The sequence below is a fragment of the Heptranchias perlo genome, chromosome 16 (genome assembly GCF_035084215.1).
Source record: "Heptranchias perlo isolate sHepPer1 chromosome 16, sHepPer1.hap1, whole genome shotgun sequence".
NCBI classification, from domain to species: Eukaryota; Metazoa; Chordata; class Chondrichthyes; order Hexanchiformes; family Hexanchidae; genus Heptranchias; species Heptranchias perlo.
The window spans coordinates 40,894,283-40,915,665 of NC_090340.1; the positions used below are offsets into that span (position 1 = coordinate 40,894,283).

The window sequence follows — 21,383 nt, forward strand, 5'->3', positions numbered from 1 at the left end:
ATGTGCAGCCAAATATAGAGAAAAAAACAAGTCAGCTTGGAAGACAGGGCAAATATGTAAGGGCAAGGCTGGATGGCATCTATTTTAATGCAAGGAGTCTTGCGAATAAGGTGGATGAACTGAAGGTGTTGATAAACACATGGGAGTATGATATTGTTGCTGTCACAGAGACATGGTTGAGGGAGGGGCAAGACTGGCAGCTCAATATTCCGGGGTACAGAATCATCAGGCGAGACAGAGGGGGAGGTATAAGAGGAGGGGGGGGGGTCGCAATATTAATTAAAGAATCAATTACTGCCATAAGGAGGGATGATATATTAGCAGGTTCCTCTAATGAGGCCATATGGGTGGAGCTTAAAAACAAAAAGGGGGCAAGCACTTTGATGGGAGTGTACGATAGGCCCCCAAACAGTCAGGGGGAGATAGAGGAACAGATATGTAGGCAAATCTCAGAAAATTGTGCAAATAATAAGGTAATAATAGTGGGGGATTTCAACTTCCCCAATATTAACTGGGATACTCAGAGTGTAAAAGGCTTAGAGGGTACAAAATTCTTAACGTGCATCCAGGAGAGCTTTTTGAGCCAGCATGTAGAAAGTCTTACAAGAGAGGGGGCGGTACTGGACCTAATTCTAGGGAATGTGGCCGGCCAAGTGGAAGAAGTGCTAGTAGGTGAGCACTTGTGACAGTGACCATAATTCGGTGAGATTTAAGGTGGTCATGGAAAAGGACAGGGAGGGGCCGGAAATAAAGGTTCTAAATTGGGGGAAGGCCGATTTTAATAGGATAAGGCAGAATCTGGCCAAAATGGACTGGGATCAGCTGCTTGTAGGAAAATCCGCATCGGAGCAATGGGAGTCTTTCAGAAGGGAGATTGAGACCATACAATGGCAACATGTTCCCGTAAAGGTCAAGGGTGGTTCCAAGAACTCCAGGGAACCTTGGATGTCAGGGGATATACGAGAATGGATTAGGAAAAAAAGGAGGGCTTTTGGCAGATACAAAAGGCTAAAGACGGAGGAAGCCCTAGAGGAGTACAAAAAGTGCAGGGGGATACTTAAAAAAGAAATTAGGAGATCAAGGAGGGGCCATGAAATAACACTGGCGAGCAAAATAAAGGAAAATCCTAAGATGTTTTATAAGTATATTAAGGGTAAGAGGATGACTAGGGAAAAAATAGGGCCCATTAGGGACAAAAATGGCAATCTGTGTGTGGAGCCAGCAGATGTACGAGGGGTTCTAAATGAATTTTTTGCATCTGTTTACACTATGGAGAAGGACGATGCAGACATAGAAATACGGCAGGGGGACTGTGATATACTCGAACATATTAACATCGAGCGGGAGGAGGTATTGGCGGTTTTAGCAGGCCTAAAAATGGATAAATCCCCAGGCCCGGACGAAATGTATCCCAGGCGACTGTGTGAGGCAAAGGAGGAGATTGCGGGGGCTCTAACACATATATTCAGAACCTCTCTGGCCACAGGGGATGTGCCAGAGGACTGGAGAACCGCTAATGTAGTACCATTATTCAAGAAGGGGAGTAGGGAAAAACCGGGGAACTACAGGCCAGTGAGCCTAACATCAGTGGTAGGAAAATTATTGGAAAAAATTCTGAAGGACAAAATTAGTCTCCACTTGGAAAAGCAAGGATTAATCAGGGATAGTCAACATGGCTTTGTCAAGGGAAGATCATGTCTGACTAATTTGATTGAATTTTTTGAGGGGGTGACTAGGCGTGTGGATGAGGGTAACACAGTGGATGTGGTATACATGGATTTCAGTAAGGCCTTCGATAAAGTCCCCCACAGGAGACTGGTCAAGAAGGTACGAGCCCATGGAATCCAGGGTGCCTTGGCACTTTGGATACAAAACTGGCTTAGTGGCAGAAGGCAGAGGGTGATGGTCGAAGGTTGTTTTTGTGACTGGAAGCCTGTGGCCAGTGGGGTACCACAGGGATCGGTGCTGGGTCCCTTGCTGTTTGTGGTCTACATTAACGACTTGGATATGAATGTAAAAGGTATGATCAGTAAGTTCGCTGATGATACAAAAATTGGTAGGGTGGTAAATAGCGAGGAGGATAGCCTCAGTCTGCAGGACGATATAGATGGGTTGGTCAGATGGGCGGAACAGTGGCAAATGGAATTTAACCCGGAAAAGTGCGAGGTGATGCACTTTGGAGGGACTAACAAGGCAAGGGAATACACAATGAATGGGAGGACCCTAGGCAAGACAGAGGGTCAGAGGGATCTTGGTGTGCAAGTTCACAGATCCCTGAAGGCGGCGGAACAGGTAGATAAGGTGGTAAAGAAGGCATATGGGATACTTGCCTTTATTAGCCGAGGCATAGAATATAAGAGCAAGGAGGTTATGATGGAGCTGTATAAAACACTGGTTAGGCCACAGCTGGAGTACTGTGTGCAGTTCTGGTCGCCACACTACAGGAAGGATGTGATCGCTTTGGAGAGGGTGCAGAGGAGATTCACCAGGATGTTACCAGGGCTGGAGCGCTTCAGCTATGAAGAGAGACTGGGAAGATTGGGTTTGTTTTCCTTGGAGCAGAGGAGGCTGAGGGGGGACATGATTGAGGTGTACAAAATTATGAGGGGCACAGATAGGATGGATACTAAGGAGCTTTTTCCCTTCGTTGAGGGTACTATAACAAGGGGACATAGATTCAAGGTAAAAGGCGGGAGGTTTAGAGGGGATTTGAGAAAGAACTTTTTCACCCAGAGGGTGGTTGGAGTCTGGAACTCACTGCCTGAAAGGGTTGTGGAGGCAGGAACCCTCACAACATTCAAGAAGCATTTGGGTGAGCACTTGAAATGCCATAGCATACAAGGCTACGGACCAAATGCTGGAATATGGGATTAGAGTAGACAGGGCTTGATGGCCGGCGCGGACACGATGGGCCGAAGGGCCTCTATCCGTGCCGTATAACTCTATGACTCTCTGACACAGTAGCAACAAGTTAGGTGGCAGGCATGCTACTTATTACAGAAGATATATATCACTAAATGGAGCAATAATATATGTACTCCAGCTTGAATTTATGTCTCAGGCCTCTCTCAATGATACTTTTTATACCTGACTCTTACTAAGGGTGCCTGGAAGGGCAGACCTGTCACTGGATGATGGAATTCTTCCTCCTTGGCTCCAGAAGATCCTGCAAGCCCTAATAGATAGCGTGGTCCTGGTTGGAAAAGGCTTGAGAAGCTTACAAATCTATGCTGGAAGGCTGCACAACTTTAGCTGGTTAAGCTCCAGCAGTATCGCTGTGCACATTTGGGGATCCCTGTGCCTTTGTTGTGCCAATCTACATCTCAACTCTCTGGATTTAGTGTGTCCCTATAGGAAGGGAGTGTGTGCTCCATGTCAGACAAACAAAATCTCTACTTGTGTGGATTTGTCAGTAGTTGGATTTGGAAATTCTTAAACAAGATAATGGGTTTCCACTCACAATGCTGACCAAAAAAAGGGGAGAGTCAATTTGTTAAAATTTTAACATTTTTTTTTCTAAGCCAATACACAACCCTTTTTTGGGTTTGGAGCTAGAGAAGAGTAAGAACATTATTTTCATCATGTGAAAATACACAATGGAATTTATGTCACTGAGGTGTGTGCTTAGATACAAACAAACATAGGTTTGCTAAACACTTTTTCATGAGGGTTCTACAAAGAAAAAACATGTATAACATTATAATGGTGGCATGTCATCACAATATTTGTCTTTAAAATGATTTTCCAATCCAAATATAAGTAGAACATTTTTATTGCGATGTGAAATGGTTATGAGGTGTCAGCCTTGGCTCAGTGGTAGCGCCCTCACCTCTGAATCAGAAGGCTGTGGGTTCAAGCCTCACTCCAGATATGGGTACATAAGCTAGGCTGACACTTCAGTACAGCACTGAGGGAGTACTGCACTGGCGGAGGTGCTGTCTTTTGAATGAGAATTAAATCAAGGACCCGTCTGTCCTCTCAGGTGGTCGTAAAGGATGCCATGGCACTTTCCGAAGAAAAACAGGGGTTCCAGTGTCCTGGCTAACATTTATCCCTCAACCAACATCACTAAAAAAAAATAGATTGTCTGGTCATTTACCTCATTGCTGTTTGTGGGACCTTGTTGTGTCTAATTGACTGCCGTGTTTCCCGACAATACAACAGTGACCATACTTCAGAACTACTTCATTGGCTGTGAAGTGCTCTGCAATGTCTTGATATCATGAAAAGCGTTAAATAAATGCAAGTTCTTTCCTTATTTCACTATAAAATTACACGGATGAGAGAATATAAAGGTTGAAGGATAAATATCCAAGAAATTAACAATGATCTCCCCTGCCATGTTTACATTCTGTAATCAAATTCTAGCAGTGGCCAAGATCACAATTCAAAAAGCTAATAAGCAATTGCCTTAATCGGTTCAGCCTCTCTGCCTCATCCTGTAACATTGGCCTTTCTGGATTATCTATGGTATGCAGGAACAGGTTTGTCCTGCCTTTTGGATCTTGGGCAACATTAAGGAGGGGAAAGCACTGTATTCACCAAATCCAAAATCACAATTTTCACAGATATATTCTCAGTTCAACTTTCCTAAATATTCTGGGCTATTCTGAATTGTGTTTTTGAAACAGAATTTTAAGAAACAAATATAGAATTGTAACACCATACCTCCGCAGGATACACCTGATTGTTGATAGTATGCTCTGATCCACGGTTATTTATTGAACCCCAATGGAAATGAAATTGCTTCAATCTATAGTGGTTCTTCAGTGGTCCACTGCTAATAACTGCAGGTGAAAACAAACAGAAAATTCCAAGCTGCACTTCCAAATATAGGTTATGCTGCTATCTTCATTTTTTAAAAAATAACATTCAATTAAAAGCAAATGCAGACTGAATTAGCAGACTATTTTATATATATATATATATATATATATAGCCTATGTATACTGGTGGATTCCCCCATGATGTTGCTCATGGGTAATCTGGGACCTGGAGCACAGATGTATAAAAATAAAAATTCCATGGAACTTGGTCCCCTTGGAAGCAGTGTGTATCATTTTCCCCTGTCCTTTCTGAATTAAGAGTGCCACTCAGGAATTGCCACAGTAACCTAACCAGTACTTACATACATTCCTTGTTTTCTCCAACATCATTGCCCCTTATTCTGCCAAACTTGAAATGATAAACAGACAGCTGAATGAACCATTGAATACAAGCCCACAATTATACAAACTGAGCCATTTCACCTATAAAATAAATTTAAAATTTGTAATGCAAGCTGATATGCCATAAAATTATTTTTCTTTTGAAAAGATGTTGCAATATAAATATGTTCAAAGGTAAACTGTGGAGAATCAGGCCTAGATTTTCATTTGAATTACCACCCACTTTGGGACGGCAGAGGACGATACATTCTTACAGATAACTGTCCCAAATCTGCCACAAAAAAAACTGCACCTAAATTCTCTTCCCCAAAAAACTGCCAGTTTTTTTTATGTCCCACCACAAGCCTGGTTATCCACAGTTAAATGGAGCTAAGGAATGTGGCTAACCCCTTTCTGTTACAAACCTGTCTCAAATAATTATCGTTATTACATAAATGGCGGTAACAGCTGCTGTAAGGTATCCCTGAGGCAGTTATCACACTGAGGAGGCCATTTTGTGCACTGCAACTGAAGATTGGTGTTTCTTTGCCTGAACAGTGATCATTGGGGGTTGAGTCAGAATCTTTCCTGCTGCTTTTACTCAGCTCCTCTCAAAGCACACCAATGCACTCTGGACGTGGATTTCTCAATGAGAATACGTTTGATGTGATGAACTGCAAAAGGATGTACACAAGGAAGAGTCTAGCTTAGAGGGTCTAGAGTAAGGCATCACCGAAGGTGTCTCTTCTTACCGCTGGAGGTCCGCCTGCTTCGATTTTCGAGCAGACCTTGATTTAGGTGGCTCGCGTCCCTGCCAGGAACAGGCAGAGGCCTAATTAAAATATTCTAACAGGGGTCAACTGACGCTGTCAGAACCTCAAATGTGATTTTCGTGTCAAACAGCACTGCCACCACTGCTTTCTCAACCCAACTAAAAACAATGGTCAGGAAGCAGCTATTACAGCTCTATGTAAGGGAATACTCACTCATTCAAAATGCTGCAAAGGTTTGGGAGACATTTTGCTGGTAGTTAATAATGGTTTTTGGCAACTTAGATGATTTTAAAGTGCTTGCGGTCTCTGTACAACTTCTGAAATCTTAAGTGGCTTCCGGCAATGCTCTTTTTTCTACATGGGGTTCTTTCTGGTAATTCTGCTGTAGCTAGAGGAGGAGGAAGAGGAGGAGCAGCAGCAACAGGAGGAAGGAGCAAACAGAGCTGCTGGGGGACCATATAGGAGGCGAGCTTACGGGAATCTTTATCCCCCCTCCCCCTCAAACAGATTGTATAGGCCCAACATACCTGCACTTATCTGAGAAGCAGTTGACAAGGAGGCTGTGCTTCTCTAAGGAGGTTGTCACAGAGTTATCAGTTCTTGACACAAGATCTGCAACCCACTGCCACAGCTTACACAGCATTACCTATCGTAAGCCAAGTCACGGCTTTGCCTCCAGCTCCTTCCAGGCTGCCACAGAGTGAGTTCGCTGAGGAGGTTACTAGGTTGATGGATGAAAGTGGCCCTGTAAACATTGTATATTTGGATTTTCAAAAAGCTTTCGACAAGGTGCCACACAATAGGTCACTATACAAAACTATACAAAATAAAATTCTGTGGGATTGGAGGGTGGATGCTGGGCTGGATAGGGAATTGGATGCATTCTCATAGAGCGTTGTCATTAATGGTAGTGGTTCTGTGTGGAGACCGGTTACTAGTGGAGCCCCTCAGGGATTGGTGTTAGGGCCATTACTCTTCACAATCCAGATTAATGATCTGGATGAAGACATTAGGGGTGTGTGGTTGACATGAAGATTTGTGGCAGTATCAGAATCCTTCAGCAGAGAAAAAGACTACAACCAGATCTAGAAGTGACGGGGGAATGGGACTGCACCTGGCAGATGACATTTAATGTAGGTCAATGTAGTGTTATGCATGTGGGTAGGAACATTGCCAAGCATTTGTATATCGTGCTGCTTTCTGAATTAAAGTCTGCTAAGCAGGAAGGAGACCAAGGTGTTATAGTGCAGGTGTCTCTAAAGGTTTACGATCAGTGCCGAGAGGCTATAGCAAAAGCAAATAGAGCATTAGGTTATATAGCGAAGACAATCCAATATAAAAAAGCACTATAATGTCTATGTACGAGACCTTAGGCTGTATCTAGAATACTGTGCCCAGTTCTAGTCCCCTGACATGGTTGGAGATATAGAGGCTCTGGATTAATAATAAAAACAGAAAATGCTGGAAACACTCAACGGGTCAGGCAACATCTGTGGAGAGAGAAACAGAGTTAACGTTTCAGCTTGATGACCTTTCACAAGAACTGGATTAATGCCTAGTTTAAAAACTCTTAGCTATCACAACAGGCAAAGAGTGCTGGGTCTTTTTTCTCTCGAGAGTGTGTTAATTTGATTGAAGTATTTAAAATGATGAAAGGGTTAGATGTTACATAGTTGGAGAAAAAGAGCAGACATGTGCATAAGTTAGGTGAGCATAGAACTAGGTTAGATGCCAGGAGGTTTTTCTTTTCGCAGAGGGTCATGGACCTTTGGAATAAGTTGCCAGGTCAAGCAACAAGTGTAGATTTACTGAAAACGTTTAAAAGGGAACTGGATGAGTTCCTAGAGGAGGCTGATACTGCTGCATAAAAAAGGTATGTGGGATGTTTGGTGATTTACCTCATGTAACTATTATCTCCTGGAACTTATGTTTAACTGTCTTGAAGGGTCAGAGAGAAATTTCCCAGAATGATTTCCCCCCATGAATCGGCCTGAGATATTTCTTAATCTGTTTTTTGCCTCTCCCAGGAGATCACATGGCTGCTGATGGATGGGACGCATTGAGGACCATGATGTTGAGGGAAGAGATAGCAAAGGCACTATTATGTATATATAAAAATTCATTAGAAAAGGGAATAGTGCCAAAGGACTAGCGGACAGCTAATGTTATTCCTATATTTTAAAAAAAGAGATAGAACAAGTTCAAGGAACTTCAGGAAAGATAATGGAATCTTTACTCAATGATGTAATAGAAAAACATCTAGAAATCAAAAAGAATATAAAGAATAGTCGGCACAGATTTCAGAAGGGAAAGTCAAGCTTGACCAACCTTAATGAATTATTTGAAGAAGTAACAGAAAGGGTAGACAAGGGTAATGTAGTAGATGTAATATATTTGGATTTTCAAAAGGCCTTCAATAAGGCCTTTATCATTGCAGACTCATGACTAAGGTTAAAGCATGTGGAGTCAGGGACAGGTAGCAGAAGAGATAGCAAGCTGGCTACAAAACAGAAAACATAGAGTAGGGGTTAAAGGTTGCTACTCAGACTGGCAAAAGGTGGGAAGTGGTGTTCCACAAGGATCGGTGCTGGGACTACCGTTGTTCACAATTTACATCAACGATTTGGACTCGGGAATCGGAAGTACAATTTCAAAATTTGCGAACAACACGAAATTGTGGGGTGTAGTTAATACAAAGAAAGGATGCGTCAAATTGCAAGACATTAATAAACTTGCAGAATGGGCGTATAATTGGCAAATAAATTTCAATATGGATAAGTGTGAGGTGATGCATTTTAGTAGGAAGAATAAGGAGGCCACATACTGCTTGGATAATAAAAGTCTAAATGGGGTAGAGGAGCAAAGAGGCCTCAGGGTACAGATACACAAATCACTAAAAGTGGCGACGCAGGTTAATAAGGCCATAAAACATGCAAACCAAGCACTGGAGTTAATTTCTAGAGGGATATAGTTGAAAAGCAGAGAAATTATGTTAAACTTGTAGAGAACCTTGATTAGACCACACGTGGAGTACTGTGCACAGTTCTGGTCTCCATATTATAAAAAGGATATACAGGCATTGGAGAAGGTGCAAAAAAGATTCATAAGGATGATACCGGAACTGAGGGGATATAGTTATCAGGAAAGACTAATCAGGCTGGGGCTCTTTTCTCTAGAAAAAATAAGGCTGAAGGGTGACCTGATAAAGGTCTTTAAGATATTGTAAGGTTTGATAGGGTAGACATAGAGAAAATGTCTCCACTTGAAGGGAGTCCAAAACTAGAGGTCACTAATAAATCGAATACGGGATTCAGAAGAAACTTCTTTACCCAAAGAGTGGTAAGAACGTGGAACACGCTACCACAAGGAGTAGTTGAGGCAAAATTCAAAGATGCATCTAAGGGGAAGCTCGATAAGCACATGGAGGGGAAAGGAATAGAAGAGTATGCTGATAGGGTTAGATGATGTAGGGAGGGAGGAGGCTCGTGTGGAGTATAAACGCCAACATAAACTAGTTGGGCTGAATGGCCTGTTTCTGTGCTCTAGACTCGTGTAACTCGATGTTTGGTTGCAACATGATTGAATGGGACAGACCCGATGGGTGAGCTGGTCTTCTGCTGTCTGTCTTTCTCATATGTTCGTATATCAGCAACATCAGTCAGTCTGCAGTTCATGCCTGCATTAAGTAGGTAACTGATGAAAGTGTTTTCTTCAGCAAACGTGGCATCACTTTCCACATGGATAACCAGAAACAGCAGAATAGGGCTCTGAGGTATGCACAGATTGCAGGCTTTTCCCAAGTCCAGTGTGTGGCAATGTTTAGGGATTTCAGCTTTTTTTATGGTGGGAGTGCAGCCTGTGTGCTTTGCACTGCTTGGTGTGCTACCTATCGAATATAAAGGCTGATTTCACAGTCTGACAAAAAAAAGCCCACACTCCTGCAGCATCATTTGAATCAATGCTCAAAGGGTATCTATCTTCCCTTTTCAAAAGGAGAAGATTACACATAACAAATAACAGAAACTGCATTGGTGATGGATCAGCCAACCTGCGGTGCCTCAGCCACTATGAGGAGCAGACCTTCCAAACAATTAGCATGTCCAAAAAAATGTGTGATAAAGAGTTTGGTGACTTTGTGCCAGTCCAACAAGCCAAGGCCTCACTTCAACTTTGTCTCCTTGCTGGCACCTAACACTCTGACTCACAAGCACCATAGTGGCCTTGCTGTGTGCACAACCACTTGCTGAATACTTTTTACATCACATTACCTTTCTTTTTGTCTCGGGGTCTCTCAAGATGAGGAAGCTGGTACCAGGGAGGAAGACCAGGAAACAGCCTATCATATCAGTACCCGCAAGCACCAGCCTAAATACAGCTACTTCGGGGAAATTAGATAAGGCAATCAGAAGGAACATTGGGTGAAGCACTGAACACAGCAGACAAGCAGCAAGGGGAGAAAAGGAGGGCCGCTGTGGGACCCACAAATTCATACCTTACAGGAGCTTGATACCAACATACACTCGTTAATCAGCAGAAGCTCTTCATACAGTTCTTTGAGAATCTTCAGAGCTCACTGCACAGAATGTTGGAAAATATATAGCAGTGCTGCTCTAACATCTGTGTAAATAGGCACAGTTTTGAGAATCTGCAAAGCACCATGGAGTGAGTAGCAACTCCAGCGCATCCCCCAGGTTGCAATTATGCCGGGATCACAACCATGGAGATGCTCGACCGCTGACCACACTAAAATATGCTTGGTCAGGGGAGGATCTATTATTTACATATGTGTGGTGGGCACCAATGCCACTAGGGGCATCTTGGCCACCCAACAGAGGGAGAGACCAGAAAATCCAACGAAAGTTGCCCACTCTGGGAGGCTTGGGCCTCGGGCCCCCCTGGAAACATGGCCCAAAGTGGTTAATTGGCACCCTTTACAAGGAGCCTGAGAATATTCCACCATCGAAAATATTTCTTCGGGGAGGTCTAGACTAGATGGGGCCTACAACTGCCACTCTAATGCACAATGCACTTCATTCTTCTGGGCATACTGGTCACCACTGCAAGACCACCATCAGGCTCAGACCAAGGAAACTTCCAGCCTGGTCGTCCCCTCCACCCCAAACAAGCCCCATAGAGAATAAACAGGTTTCAACCTAATATATGGCAGAAGTGGGGAGAAAGAACGGCAGGAACTGAACACATTGGAGTAAATTTTGACAGGGGGCCAGGAAGTGGGCAGGGGGGGGGGGGAAGGTCGGACATCCCCGGGGGGCCTGAACAGACATGCAGCACCTTGGTTGACTGTCTCATTGAAATATGGCACCTCCAGTACTGCAGCAGTCCCTCCAAGTGTTAGGTTTGAACTAGGTGCTGATGTCCTGGAATGGGGCTCGAAACCACAATTTTCCAATGCAGAAATGATAATACTACCATTGAACCAAACTGACACCACATAGACTAAAGAAGGAACAGACCACTGAAAAATGTGACATAATTTCAGATGAATATTTGAATGACCTTGTGCTAACTAAAGACAACAAACATATTTTAAGTCAATCATTACATGAAATCAGTTTCACTAACCCTAATGTTCAGAAATGGGTCTGGTTGTGCTGAAAGAGTACGTGACTGTCAGCTTATTTGAGAATGGTTTAATTTGTTTTAATTTGTTTTACTAATACGCTGTGTAAGTTTCAAGGAAAGTAGATAGGGTTTGAAAAGCCATGATGTTCATCATTATTTTAACACTTTGAAGATGGATGGTCATGTTCAGCTTTCAAAACCTGCAGGTTACCTTAGCCCTTACAGAAATAAAAAAAATAATTTCCAGTATCAGATATACAAATTTGAATTGAAGAAATAAAAAGACCAAGGTGGCCCCAATGCACTTTACCAGTGATACCATGTGGGTTTGTTTCCACAATTATCCACAGGTGAGTGACAGATCTTAGCCAGCTTCTCATAGGGACTGAGGAGATATAAAGTTTGGTTGAAATCTATTATGACATTTTTAAGATGTTAAGTTGACAAAGTCAAATGTTCAAGGACGCAGTGTTAAGGGCACACAGTCACATGGTCTGATAACGGATCTGTTTATCAAGCTGGGTCAAAAAGTTATTCAGATCACAAGTAGTTTAATTATTTATGGATAAATGGACACTAACACAAGTCAATCATTAAGGCTGACAAAAAGAAAATGCAAAATATAATAAAAATTACATCACCCAGGTGGCATTACAGTGTATGGATTATTATTCTTTTTATTCCACAGGCAACTATAGAACATATAGAAATAAATTACAGAAGTGCTGAAATTTGATCCGTTTGTAATGTTGTTCACTAGAGCATAACCTATATTGTAATCAACGCTACAAACAGATCTACCTTCAGCACTCCCATAGTTTTTTAATCAATGGCTTAGATAACAGAGCAAGAATATATTGATAAAAATAATTATTTGTTATTGAGCTTGTGAAACAATTCAGTTTTAACTTCATGACTGAAGCCAGATTGAAACATTTACAAAATGTTACCTCAGTGGTCTGAACGTACACAGAATGTGGTAGAATGTACCTCTCTAACACAAAGCATAGTTTGCAATCCCAAAATTACAGTAATACAAATATATTTGTGTGTCCCAGTCTTATTGCTGGTGAACTGATGATCAAATACACTTCAATAGCAAATACAGTGGAGTTAAGTCTGATGAGATTAAACCAGATGAGATCGGCAGCAATGTCTCAAGATCAAAAGTTTATTAAATAGAAACAATATCAGAAATCTGTCCAAAATGATGTCTAGTTCCACATCTCCTCCAAAACCCCATCCACCTATGGCATTCAATGGTTGGGTGAAGTTTCAATCCTACATCCTGGGTGGATTTGTTAAGAACTGTTTGTTTTTGTTTCAGAATTCAGTGGTTACACTCTATAATTTGCTCCAGGCTTTTGGTAATAAGAAACGTATCAATCAAACCAAATATTCTCTTCTCCAAATTATCCTACTGAGCTGTCATAACATATATTGTATAGCTGGAATAGCCAGATGCAAGTAAAAACAAAAAGACAGCACAAATTATTTTTAGAAATAAAAATGAGCATCAATATAGATCACCAACCTAGTGACACCAAGCCAGTATTGGTATCAGAACTGCCAACATAACTTTATAGTAATGGTAAGAAACGATCAAAAAGAATTGGGACTTTGCCTACTAATTTTTGTAAAACTGATGATTCCACCAATTGTTAAAACTTCAACTCAATATTTGGAACCAGGGATTATTCCATGTTACATCAACCTGCCATTGCGCAAGGCATGGTTGACCATGAAGTGTTTCAAGTGATCATTAGAGTAACAATATCCCAGCCTACTGAAGGATAAGATTAGATGTGTGCACAATACTGAACAATGGACAGAAGGCTGGCTTAAATGGTAAGAAAAATATTGTTTTTGTTGGTTAAAACTTTCAGTTGAAAACAAAGTTGATTAAATTTCATTAAACAACAAATAGTTAAAACCAATTCCAATAATAAAAGTACTGCACTAGTTTATCTTGTCATGTTGCCTTTTCAAGTATGCAAATAGTTATAATCCAGAATCTGCACTATAATACATTTTTTCCACAGGATCTTTGAGAATTTCAAGTTAAGTTATATTTATAAAACATGTTTCATCTAAGAACATTAAATTAATTTCATATTTTTGCCTGCTGTATGAGCAAAACTTAAATGTTAGTTCTCCCTTTTTTGCTTGTTCTAGCTTCATAGTTTGCATGATTAAAATACAATAGTCTTCCAGAAACAGGAGTGTTAAAATGCATATAGGGACCCTTGTTTTGACTTAATTTACATAAAAGTCAGCATATTATTGTCTATATTCATAAAATATATATTTTAGTGAAAGCCTTAAAAAAATCATTTTTTTATGTTAAATGTATATTTTCTTGAGTAATATTTGCTCCCTTAGACAATATATGGTCTTTGATCATACCATTAGACTAGTAGTTAGAAAGAAAGAACTTGCATTTAATATGGTGCCTGTCCGAGTTCAGGACACCCCAAAGTACTTAATAGCCAACAAATTACTTTTGAAGTGTAGTCACTATTTTTATGTAGGGAAACATAAGAACATAAGAAATAGGAGCAGGAGTAGGCCAATCGGCCCCTCGAGCCTGCTCCGCCATTCAATAAGATCATGGCTGATCTGATCCTATCCTCAAATCTAAATTCATGTCCAATTTCCTGCCCGCTCCCCGTAACCCCTAATTCCCTTTACTTCTAGGAAACTGTCGATTTCTGTTTCAAATTTATTTAATGATGTAGCTTCCACAGCTTCCTGGGGCAGCAAATTCCACAGACCTACTACCCTCTGAGTGAAGAAGTTTCTCCTCATCTCAGTTTTGAAAGAGCAGCCCTTTATTCTAAGATTATGCCCCCTCGTTCCAGTTTCACCCATCCTTGGGAACATCCTTACCGCATCCACCCGATCAAGCCCCTTCACAATCTTATATGTTTCAATAAGATCGCCTCTCATTCTTCTGAACTCCAATGAGTAGAGTCCCAATCTACTCAACCTCTCCTCATATGTCCGCCCCCTCATCCCCGGGATTAACCGAGTGAACCTTCTTTGTACTGCCTCGAGAGCAAGTATGTCTTTTCTTAAGTATGGACACCAAAACTGTATGCAGTATTCCAGGTGTGGTCTCACCAATACCTTATATAACTGCAGCAATACCTCCCTGTTTTTATATTCTATCCCCCTAGCAATAAAAGCCAACATTCCGTTGGCCTTCTTGATCACCTGCTGCACCTGCATACTAACCTTTTGATTTTCTTGCACTAGGACCCCCAGATCCCTTTGTACTGCAGTACTTTCCAGTTTCTCGCCATTAAGATAATAACTTGCTCTCTGATTTTTCCGGCCAAAGTGCATAACCTCACATTTTCCAATATTGTATTGCATCTGCCAAATCTCCGCCCACTCACCCAGCCTGTCTATATCCCCTTGTAGGTTTTTTATGTCCTCCTCACTCTCTACTTTCCCTCCCATCTTTGTATCATCTGCAAACGTTGATATGTTACACTCGGTCCCCTCTTCCAAATCGTTAATATAGATTGTAAAGAGTTGGGGACCCAGCACCGACCGGCGCGGACACAATGGGCCGAAGGGCCTCTATCCGTGCTGTATAACTCTATGACTCCCTGCGGAACACCACTGGCTACTGGTTGCAAGTCTGAGAATGAACCATTTATCCCAACTCTCTGCTTCCTGTTAGATAACCAATCCTCCACCCATGCCAGAATATTACCCCCAATCCAGTGATTCTTTATCTTGAGCAATAATCTTTTATGTGGCACCTTGCCGAATGCCTTCTGGAAGTCTAAATACACTACGTCCACTGGTTCCCCTTTATCCACCCTGTACGTTATGTCCTCAAAGAACTCAAGCAAATTTGTCAGACATGACTTCAACTTCGTAAAGCCATGCTGACTTTGTCCAATTAAATTATGTTTATCCAAATGTTCCGCTACTGTCTCCTTAATAATAGACTCCAAAATTTTACCCACCACAGATGTTAGGCTAACTGGTCTATAATTTCCAGACTTCTGCCTACTACCCTTTTTAAATAAGGGTGTTACATTAGCAGTTTTCCAATCTGCCGGGACCTTTGCCGAGTCCAGAGAATTTTGGAAAATTATTACCAAAGCATCCACAATCCCTACTGCCACTTCCCTCAAGACCCTGGGATGTAAGCTATCAGGTCCAGGGGATTTATCCGCCTGGAGTCCCATTAATTTACTGAGTACCAATTCCTTAGTGATTTTAATCGTATTAAGCTCCTCCCCCCCTAGAGCCCCCTGTTTGTCCAGTGTTGGGATATTCTTAGTGTCCTCTACCATAAAGACTGAAACAAAATATTTGTTCAGCATTTTTGCCATGACATGGCAACCAATTTACACACACAAACATCAATGATATAAATGACCAGTTAACTTGCTTTTGGTTGAGGGGTAAATGTTGGCCAGGACAACTCCCCTGCCAGTCTTCAAATAGTACTGAGGGATCTTTTATGTCCACCCAATCAGGCAGATGGAGCCTTGTTTTAACATCTCATCCAAAAGATGGCACCTTCGTTAATGCAGCACTCCCTCAGTGCTGTGCAGAAGTAGCAGCCTAGATTATGTGCTCAAGTTCTGGAGTGCGGCTTATTCACACGACCTCCCAACGCAGAGGAGAGTGCGCTACAATGAGATATGCTGATACTTTTCAGTTAAAGAAACAGTATATACTAGTTGTACTGCTCATTACAATTCTAAAATGACCATGAAGCATGTAATAGAATGTTGATAACTTTACAAACACTAAGATCAACAATGCGTTGGATGGGGATGCCTCCTGTGACCCATATCAGAACTTAAATTAGGGAGTTCTTCCCATAATGAATCTGAAGGGTAGGCTGAAAATAAAAATTCGAATTTTTCTCTTGACTGGTCCTCTCCATGCAATAAGCTGACCCTTTGATTACTCCCATAAATTTCCCTGGCCTCCAGTGATAATTCAAAGGGGTCCTTGTGCCCCAAGGGTTTGCTTTGAGGGAAGAAGTGATGGCACTGATCAAGCAGCCATTCCTGCTAGTGCCCAACATTTTGATTCCTGACCCCCATGGTATCACATACTAAACACTGAAAGCACTACTAAAATATTTAAATGAGCTGCTTTGCGTTCTTGTGCAAGGCCAGCTCGTTTGGGAGGATGTGCGTACAGCACCTGATAAGCAGTAGTCTTTGAGGCGCTGCACCAGGACCGTGTTCCCCACCCCAATATATTACATGAAACATATTATCAAGGCTGTTGGGTTACCAAGAGTAGAATTAACAAATAATCAAAATCTTCTTCCAATCGGGCTTCATTTCTAAAAGAAAAATTTAAAACCTTCTGAAGCAACTATTGGTCCAGGAGATACCATCTGTTGCTATATTACATTAAATAAACTTAGATCTGTTTTATCTGCAGCTGTTCACCAAGGATGTACTGTAACACCATTTGATGCACAAATTATTTTCTGGTAGATTCTCAATTGAGTTCTTGATCCATAAGCTTTATTAAATGAATATTGCAATTAGTTCATAAAGTATACTATTCCACACAAACTAAGACTCTTATGCTGTTTACTCTGTCACAATGACATAACAGGGCTGATTATCCAGTCCTCACACTGCTGGGTAGGACTAGAATATCTCATATGCACAGCTTGCAAGTAACAGGGAAAGCTAACCTCAAATAACTTTGTAAGATCAACTCATTTTGATAACAATCCTGCACTCTCTGTACAGATTGGGTGACATACAGGGAACGCTGTGTGTATGTTGGCAAGCTTGTTTTCTTTGGAACTGAGGGGCACTCTTCAATCAGATCCAACATAAGGAATATTTGACTAGAAGTGGAAAAAATATAAGCTCCCTCCCACATCCATAGGTTGTGGGAAAAAAACAGGAAAAAAAATCTGGACTGGAAAAGATTGTCAAACTAAATGTACCCATAATTTGCCTACTTTTAGTATATGCCCTTAGGATGAATGTTAAGTAGTAGAGGGCACTGTGACAAAGGGGAAGCCCCTGGGTAAAACACATTGAGCACACATGCACCTCATAATACTGGGATAAATAAAAAGGGTTTATTTTATTTCAGCAGGGTCCCGAGAGTTCACTTGGGATGGGGTGAAATAAGATAGCAACAGAGGAATACACTGGTATTGATGGTAGTTTAGGTAGAACAATAGGGCTATACTGTAGATAGTGCACTGCTCCCCATAACCTCAAGGCATCCTGCTTCACTCTCTCCAACAGTGGCAAGCATCTGTCCATAAACATTCACCACAGGGGTTTTCTTACATAGATATTGACAGGACTGCTCGTGCTGTGCATGGATCTGGCACTTAAGTGAAGGTCTAGCCAATTAGAGTTGGCTTTAAAATTCTAAAGGGACTAGATAATGTAAGTCACGACAAGTTGCTGCATCTTTCCAACAACAATAGAACTACAGGACATGGCCTGTGCTTGAAGGGGGGTAAATTCAAAACTAATCTGCGGAAACATTATTTCATTGAGCAAATGGTGAATCTACACCACTGTCTAGCCACATGCATGCAATCATTAACAACCCAAACTTTGGGGATACCTACCATACTGAAAGAGTGCAGTGCTATATCATGATGTTGGCTGCTTGGAAAGTGATGAGGAAACTTACCCTAACATGCTATGTCACCTGTTTATGTGTGAGTGGACTGTTGATTAGTATATTTGGCAAATATCCTATGCTGTTGCTTGAAAGGATCCAATTTTACAACACCAAGTTATAGTCCAACAAATTTATTTTAAATTCCACAAGCTTTCGGAGGCTTCCTCCTTCCTCAGGTGAACGGTGTGGAAAAAATCACCGGCATCTCCACATCATGAAAGGATCCAGGCAGTGGTCACCTTGACAGCCTCAAGGAGAGCCACCCTTGTCATGGAACTTGTCAGATCTAGCTGAAGGAAACAGCATAATTCTGTCACTGCCTCCCTGAAGCATATGCAGCAAAGGCAGATCTTCCCTCACATTTTCAGGTAGATGACCTTGGTCTGTCAGCATGTCTGGTTGAGTAAAGATGAGTGTAGGTAATCCACTCAAATTATAAAACGCCTCTCTCTCATCCCACCTCAGATCCTCCTCCAAAAAACTAGATTGGGAGGTATAGCCAGCAGGATGACTATTTCCATAATTGTGGTTATGGCAACATAAGTTGCAGCTGCAAAATATGGGCCCACTCTCCCAAACAAATTGCAAAAATACAAAGTAAGCCTGAAACCATGCAACTAAAAATGTACAAAGAGTCCAATTACAAAACTATTTACTGCAGACAAGCTAACTCGTGAGGTACTAATTCCCCAGAATTGCCAGTAACTACAGACTATATAATAAATTTTTCCAATAACAATTTCAACAGCCCAGATAAAGAAATATTATGATCTGGAAATGAGGGTTCTTAAAACATTTTATCACCCATTGTTTGGCTATGAATATCAAAATCAGTTAGAACTGCTTTCAGTTTTTCCACTATAGTATCTACACAATCTGACAGTTCTGCAACCTGCAAGACTTTCAAGTAAACTTTATTCAATAAGTACTTAACCTGCCAACTTCATCCTGCAAAACAGCATCATCGAGCTTGTTGAAACTCACTAACCTGCCTCAAATGGTACATTCTGGCAATTACTTTATTGCTTATATAACTTATTTTGGCACTTTAAAAACTTACTTAATTGGGCACCATTGGCAACCCTAAAGTCACAGCTTGTTTCCAAGACTCTCGATGCAACTTTATTGGAGTGAAACTATCTGGAGGAAAGAATCTCCCACAGATCCTGTTGACACCACATGAAATGTAAATCCAGTGCAGTGCCATACCATGTAAAAAGGTGTCCAGGATACCTTGTAATTACTGAACACTTATTAAACCTACCTGCAATTAATTTAAATATTTAGAGAATGCATGCACTGCCCATTTCACCATTTAAATATTTGAAATTTACTGCTGAAGGAGGAACTCTGAGCTTGCATGTAAGCATGCATGCACAGGGCTATCTCCTGGGTAGCAGAACTCAAGTTTTACTCAGGTTTTGTAAATAGAGCATTGTCTGTTTTGAATCCTACCAGTAACTGCAGTGAAATTACGCCTTTTGCAACTTTGATCTGAAGCTGTGTGCGCCTTAGTCTCAGAACATGTTTTTACACATTCAATTTTTCAGAAGACCAATATAGTTCTCCATACCCGAGTTGTCGTTGGAGTCTTCAAATTCCACCTGGAAAAAATAGCCGTTGTTCCGAATTCGAAGGCAATTATTCGGGTCATACGAGATCTTTAAAGGTTTCAGTTGCGGATCATAAACAGTAACAGCAGGGTTTATGTCAATGGGAGACTGCCGGGTCCCACTTGGGACAGACATAGGATTCTGCCATTCCTGCTGGTCTGGGAAGAAAAACGAATAAAGACATTTAACCGAGGAGTTAACAGCCAACATTTCACAGAAGAAAGGCTCCTGGAACATCAAAAATAGGAGCAGGCCATACGGAATAAACGTATCATCAAACAAAAATGCAAGCAGATGTTACCACAAAAGCAAAATGTGATGAAGTTTTCAAAAAAACCTTTTTAAAATCCATGCTCTGGGCTGCAGCTAGCTCAAATTAAAAAACAAATCATTTCAGATTTAGAAACTAATCGGCAAATGAATTATCTTAAAAACAAAGTTCACCTACTATAATTTGAAATGACAGTCTGTTAAGGACATACAGATAATTGAGAGCAAGTTATGGTGATTACTTACCTGCTGTGTTAATCGTCTGGATACAAGAGACAAGATTACAATTCCTGACCGGGATCCAATGATGCCCGATTTGGAAACGCTTCACAAAAGGCAAAATCGCCCTGAAAGAAAACACCATTTTGGTTCTGCTCTGAAGCCTGGAGCTGGAGCTGCTTTCGCGTTCCCCGCCGTGTCGCAATCCGATTCGAAACAGTCAACGCAAAATTGCAACTGCTGCAATCGATTGATGCAGGAATACATCTATTGCAAAATGTTGTGCACTTCTATTTGATTTTCTTCACCTTCCGGCTAAATATGTGATTGCCACACGAATCCACCCATTCAAGTGAACCAGATGCCACGGCGCATGCGCTCCGAAGTCAGTGATTCGGGACCTGATCCTCGAGTGGTGACGCAGAGAAGTGTTGTCGCAGGCAAAAAGGGAGATTTACATTTATATCGTGGTTTTCACGACCTCAGGAGATCCCAAGGCGCTTTACAGTCCGTGAAGTACTTTTGAAGTGTAGTCAGTGTTGTAATGTAGGAGACAGCATGGTCCCACAAACAGCAATGAAACAAATGACCAGATCATGTTTTAGGTGTTGTTTGAGGGACAAAAGTTGGTCAGGACACTGGGAAAACTCCACTGGTCTTTGTCAAATAGTGCTACGGGATCCTTAAGAGAGCAGTCATTTAACGTCTCCTCTGAAAGACAGCACTTCTGACAGTGCAGCGCTCCCTCAGTACTGCAGTCTAGATTATGTGCTGTGACCATTGCCAGGGACTAGCACGTGTGCACTCGGACCTGGGCCGTGCAAGCACACGTGACGTATTGGGCCGCGCGTGTGCATTGTAGGTGACTAACTGCCCTCGTTGCCTGTTCACATCCTGTCAGTGGCAATACCATAATGTGCTACTGCGACCATAGCGGTGGCAGTAGAAGCAGCATGGGTTGTAATCATTACTGCTACTCCACCCTTCCTTTTTTTTCCTTCGCTATCTTTCCTGAACACCTTGTATTCAGGAATATTTAGTACCCAATCTTCCCTTTTTTGAGCCAGATCCCCACTACATCTTATTCCCATGTGGCTATTTGTGCCTGAAGCTCACCAACTTTA

The 21,383-nt window shown here is 41.6% G+C and overlaps 1 protein-coding gene across 1 annotated transcript in view; it reads right to left on the reverse strand.

Annotated features, from left to right (window-relative positions):
- The window catches only part of ca5a (carbonic anhydrase Va), a 41,989-nt gene extending 21,344 nt beyond the window's left edge, over positions 1-20,645 (reverse strand). The window contains exons 1-3 of the mRNA XM_067998006.1: positions 20,287-20,645; positions 19,731-19,928; positions 4,669-4,787 (exon numbers count right to left, since the gene is read on the reverse strand). Of these exons, the coding sequence (XP_067854107.1) occupies positions 4,669-4,787; positions 19,731-19,928; positions 20,287-20,404 (435 nt within the window). The 5' untranslated portion in view covers positions 20,405-20,645. The remainder of the gene's footprint in view (positions 1-4,668; positions 4,788-19,730; positions 19,929-20,286) is intronic.
- Between the last annotated feature and the right edge of the window lie 738 nt (positions 20,646-21,383).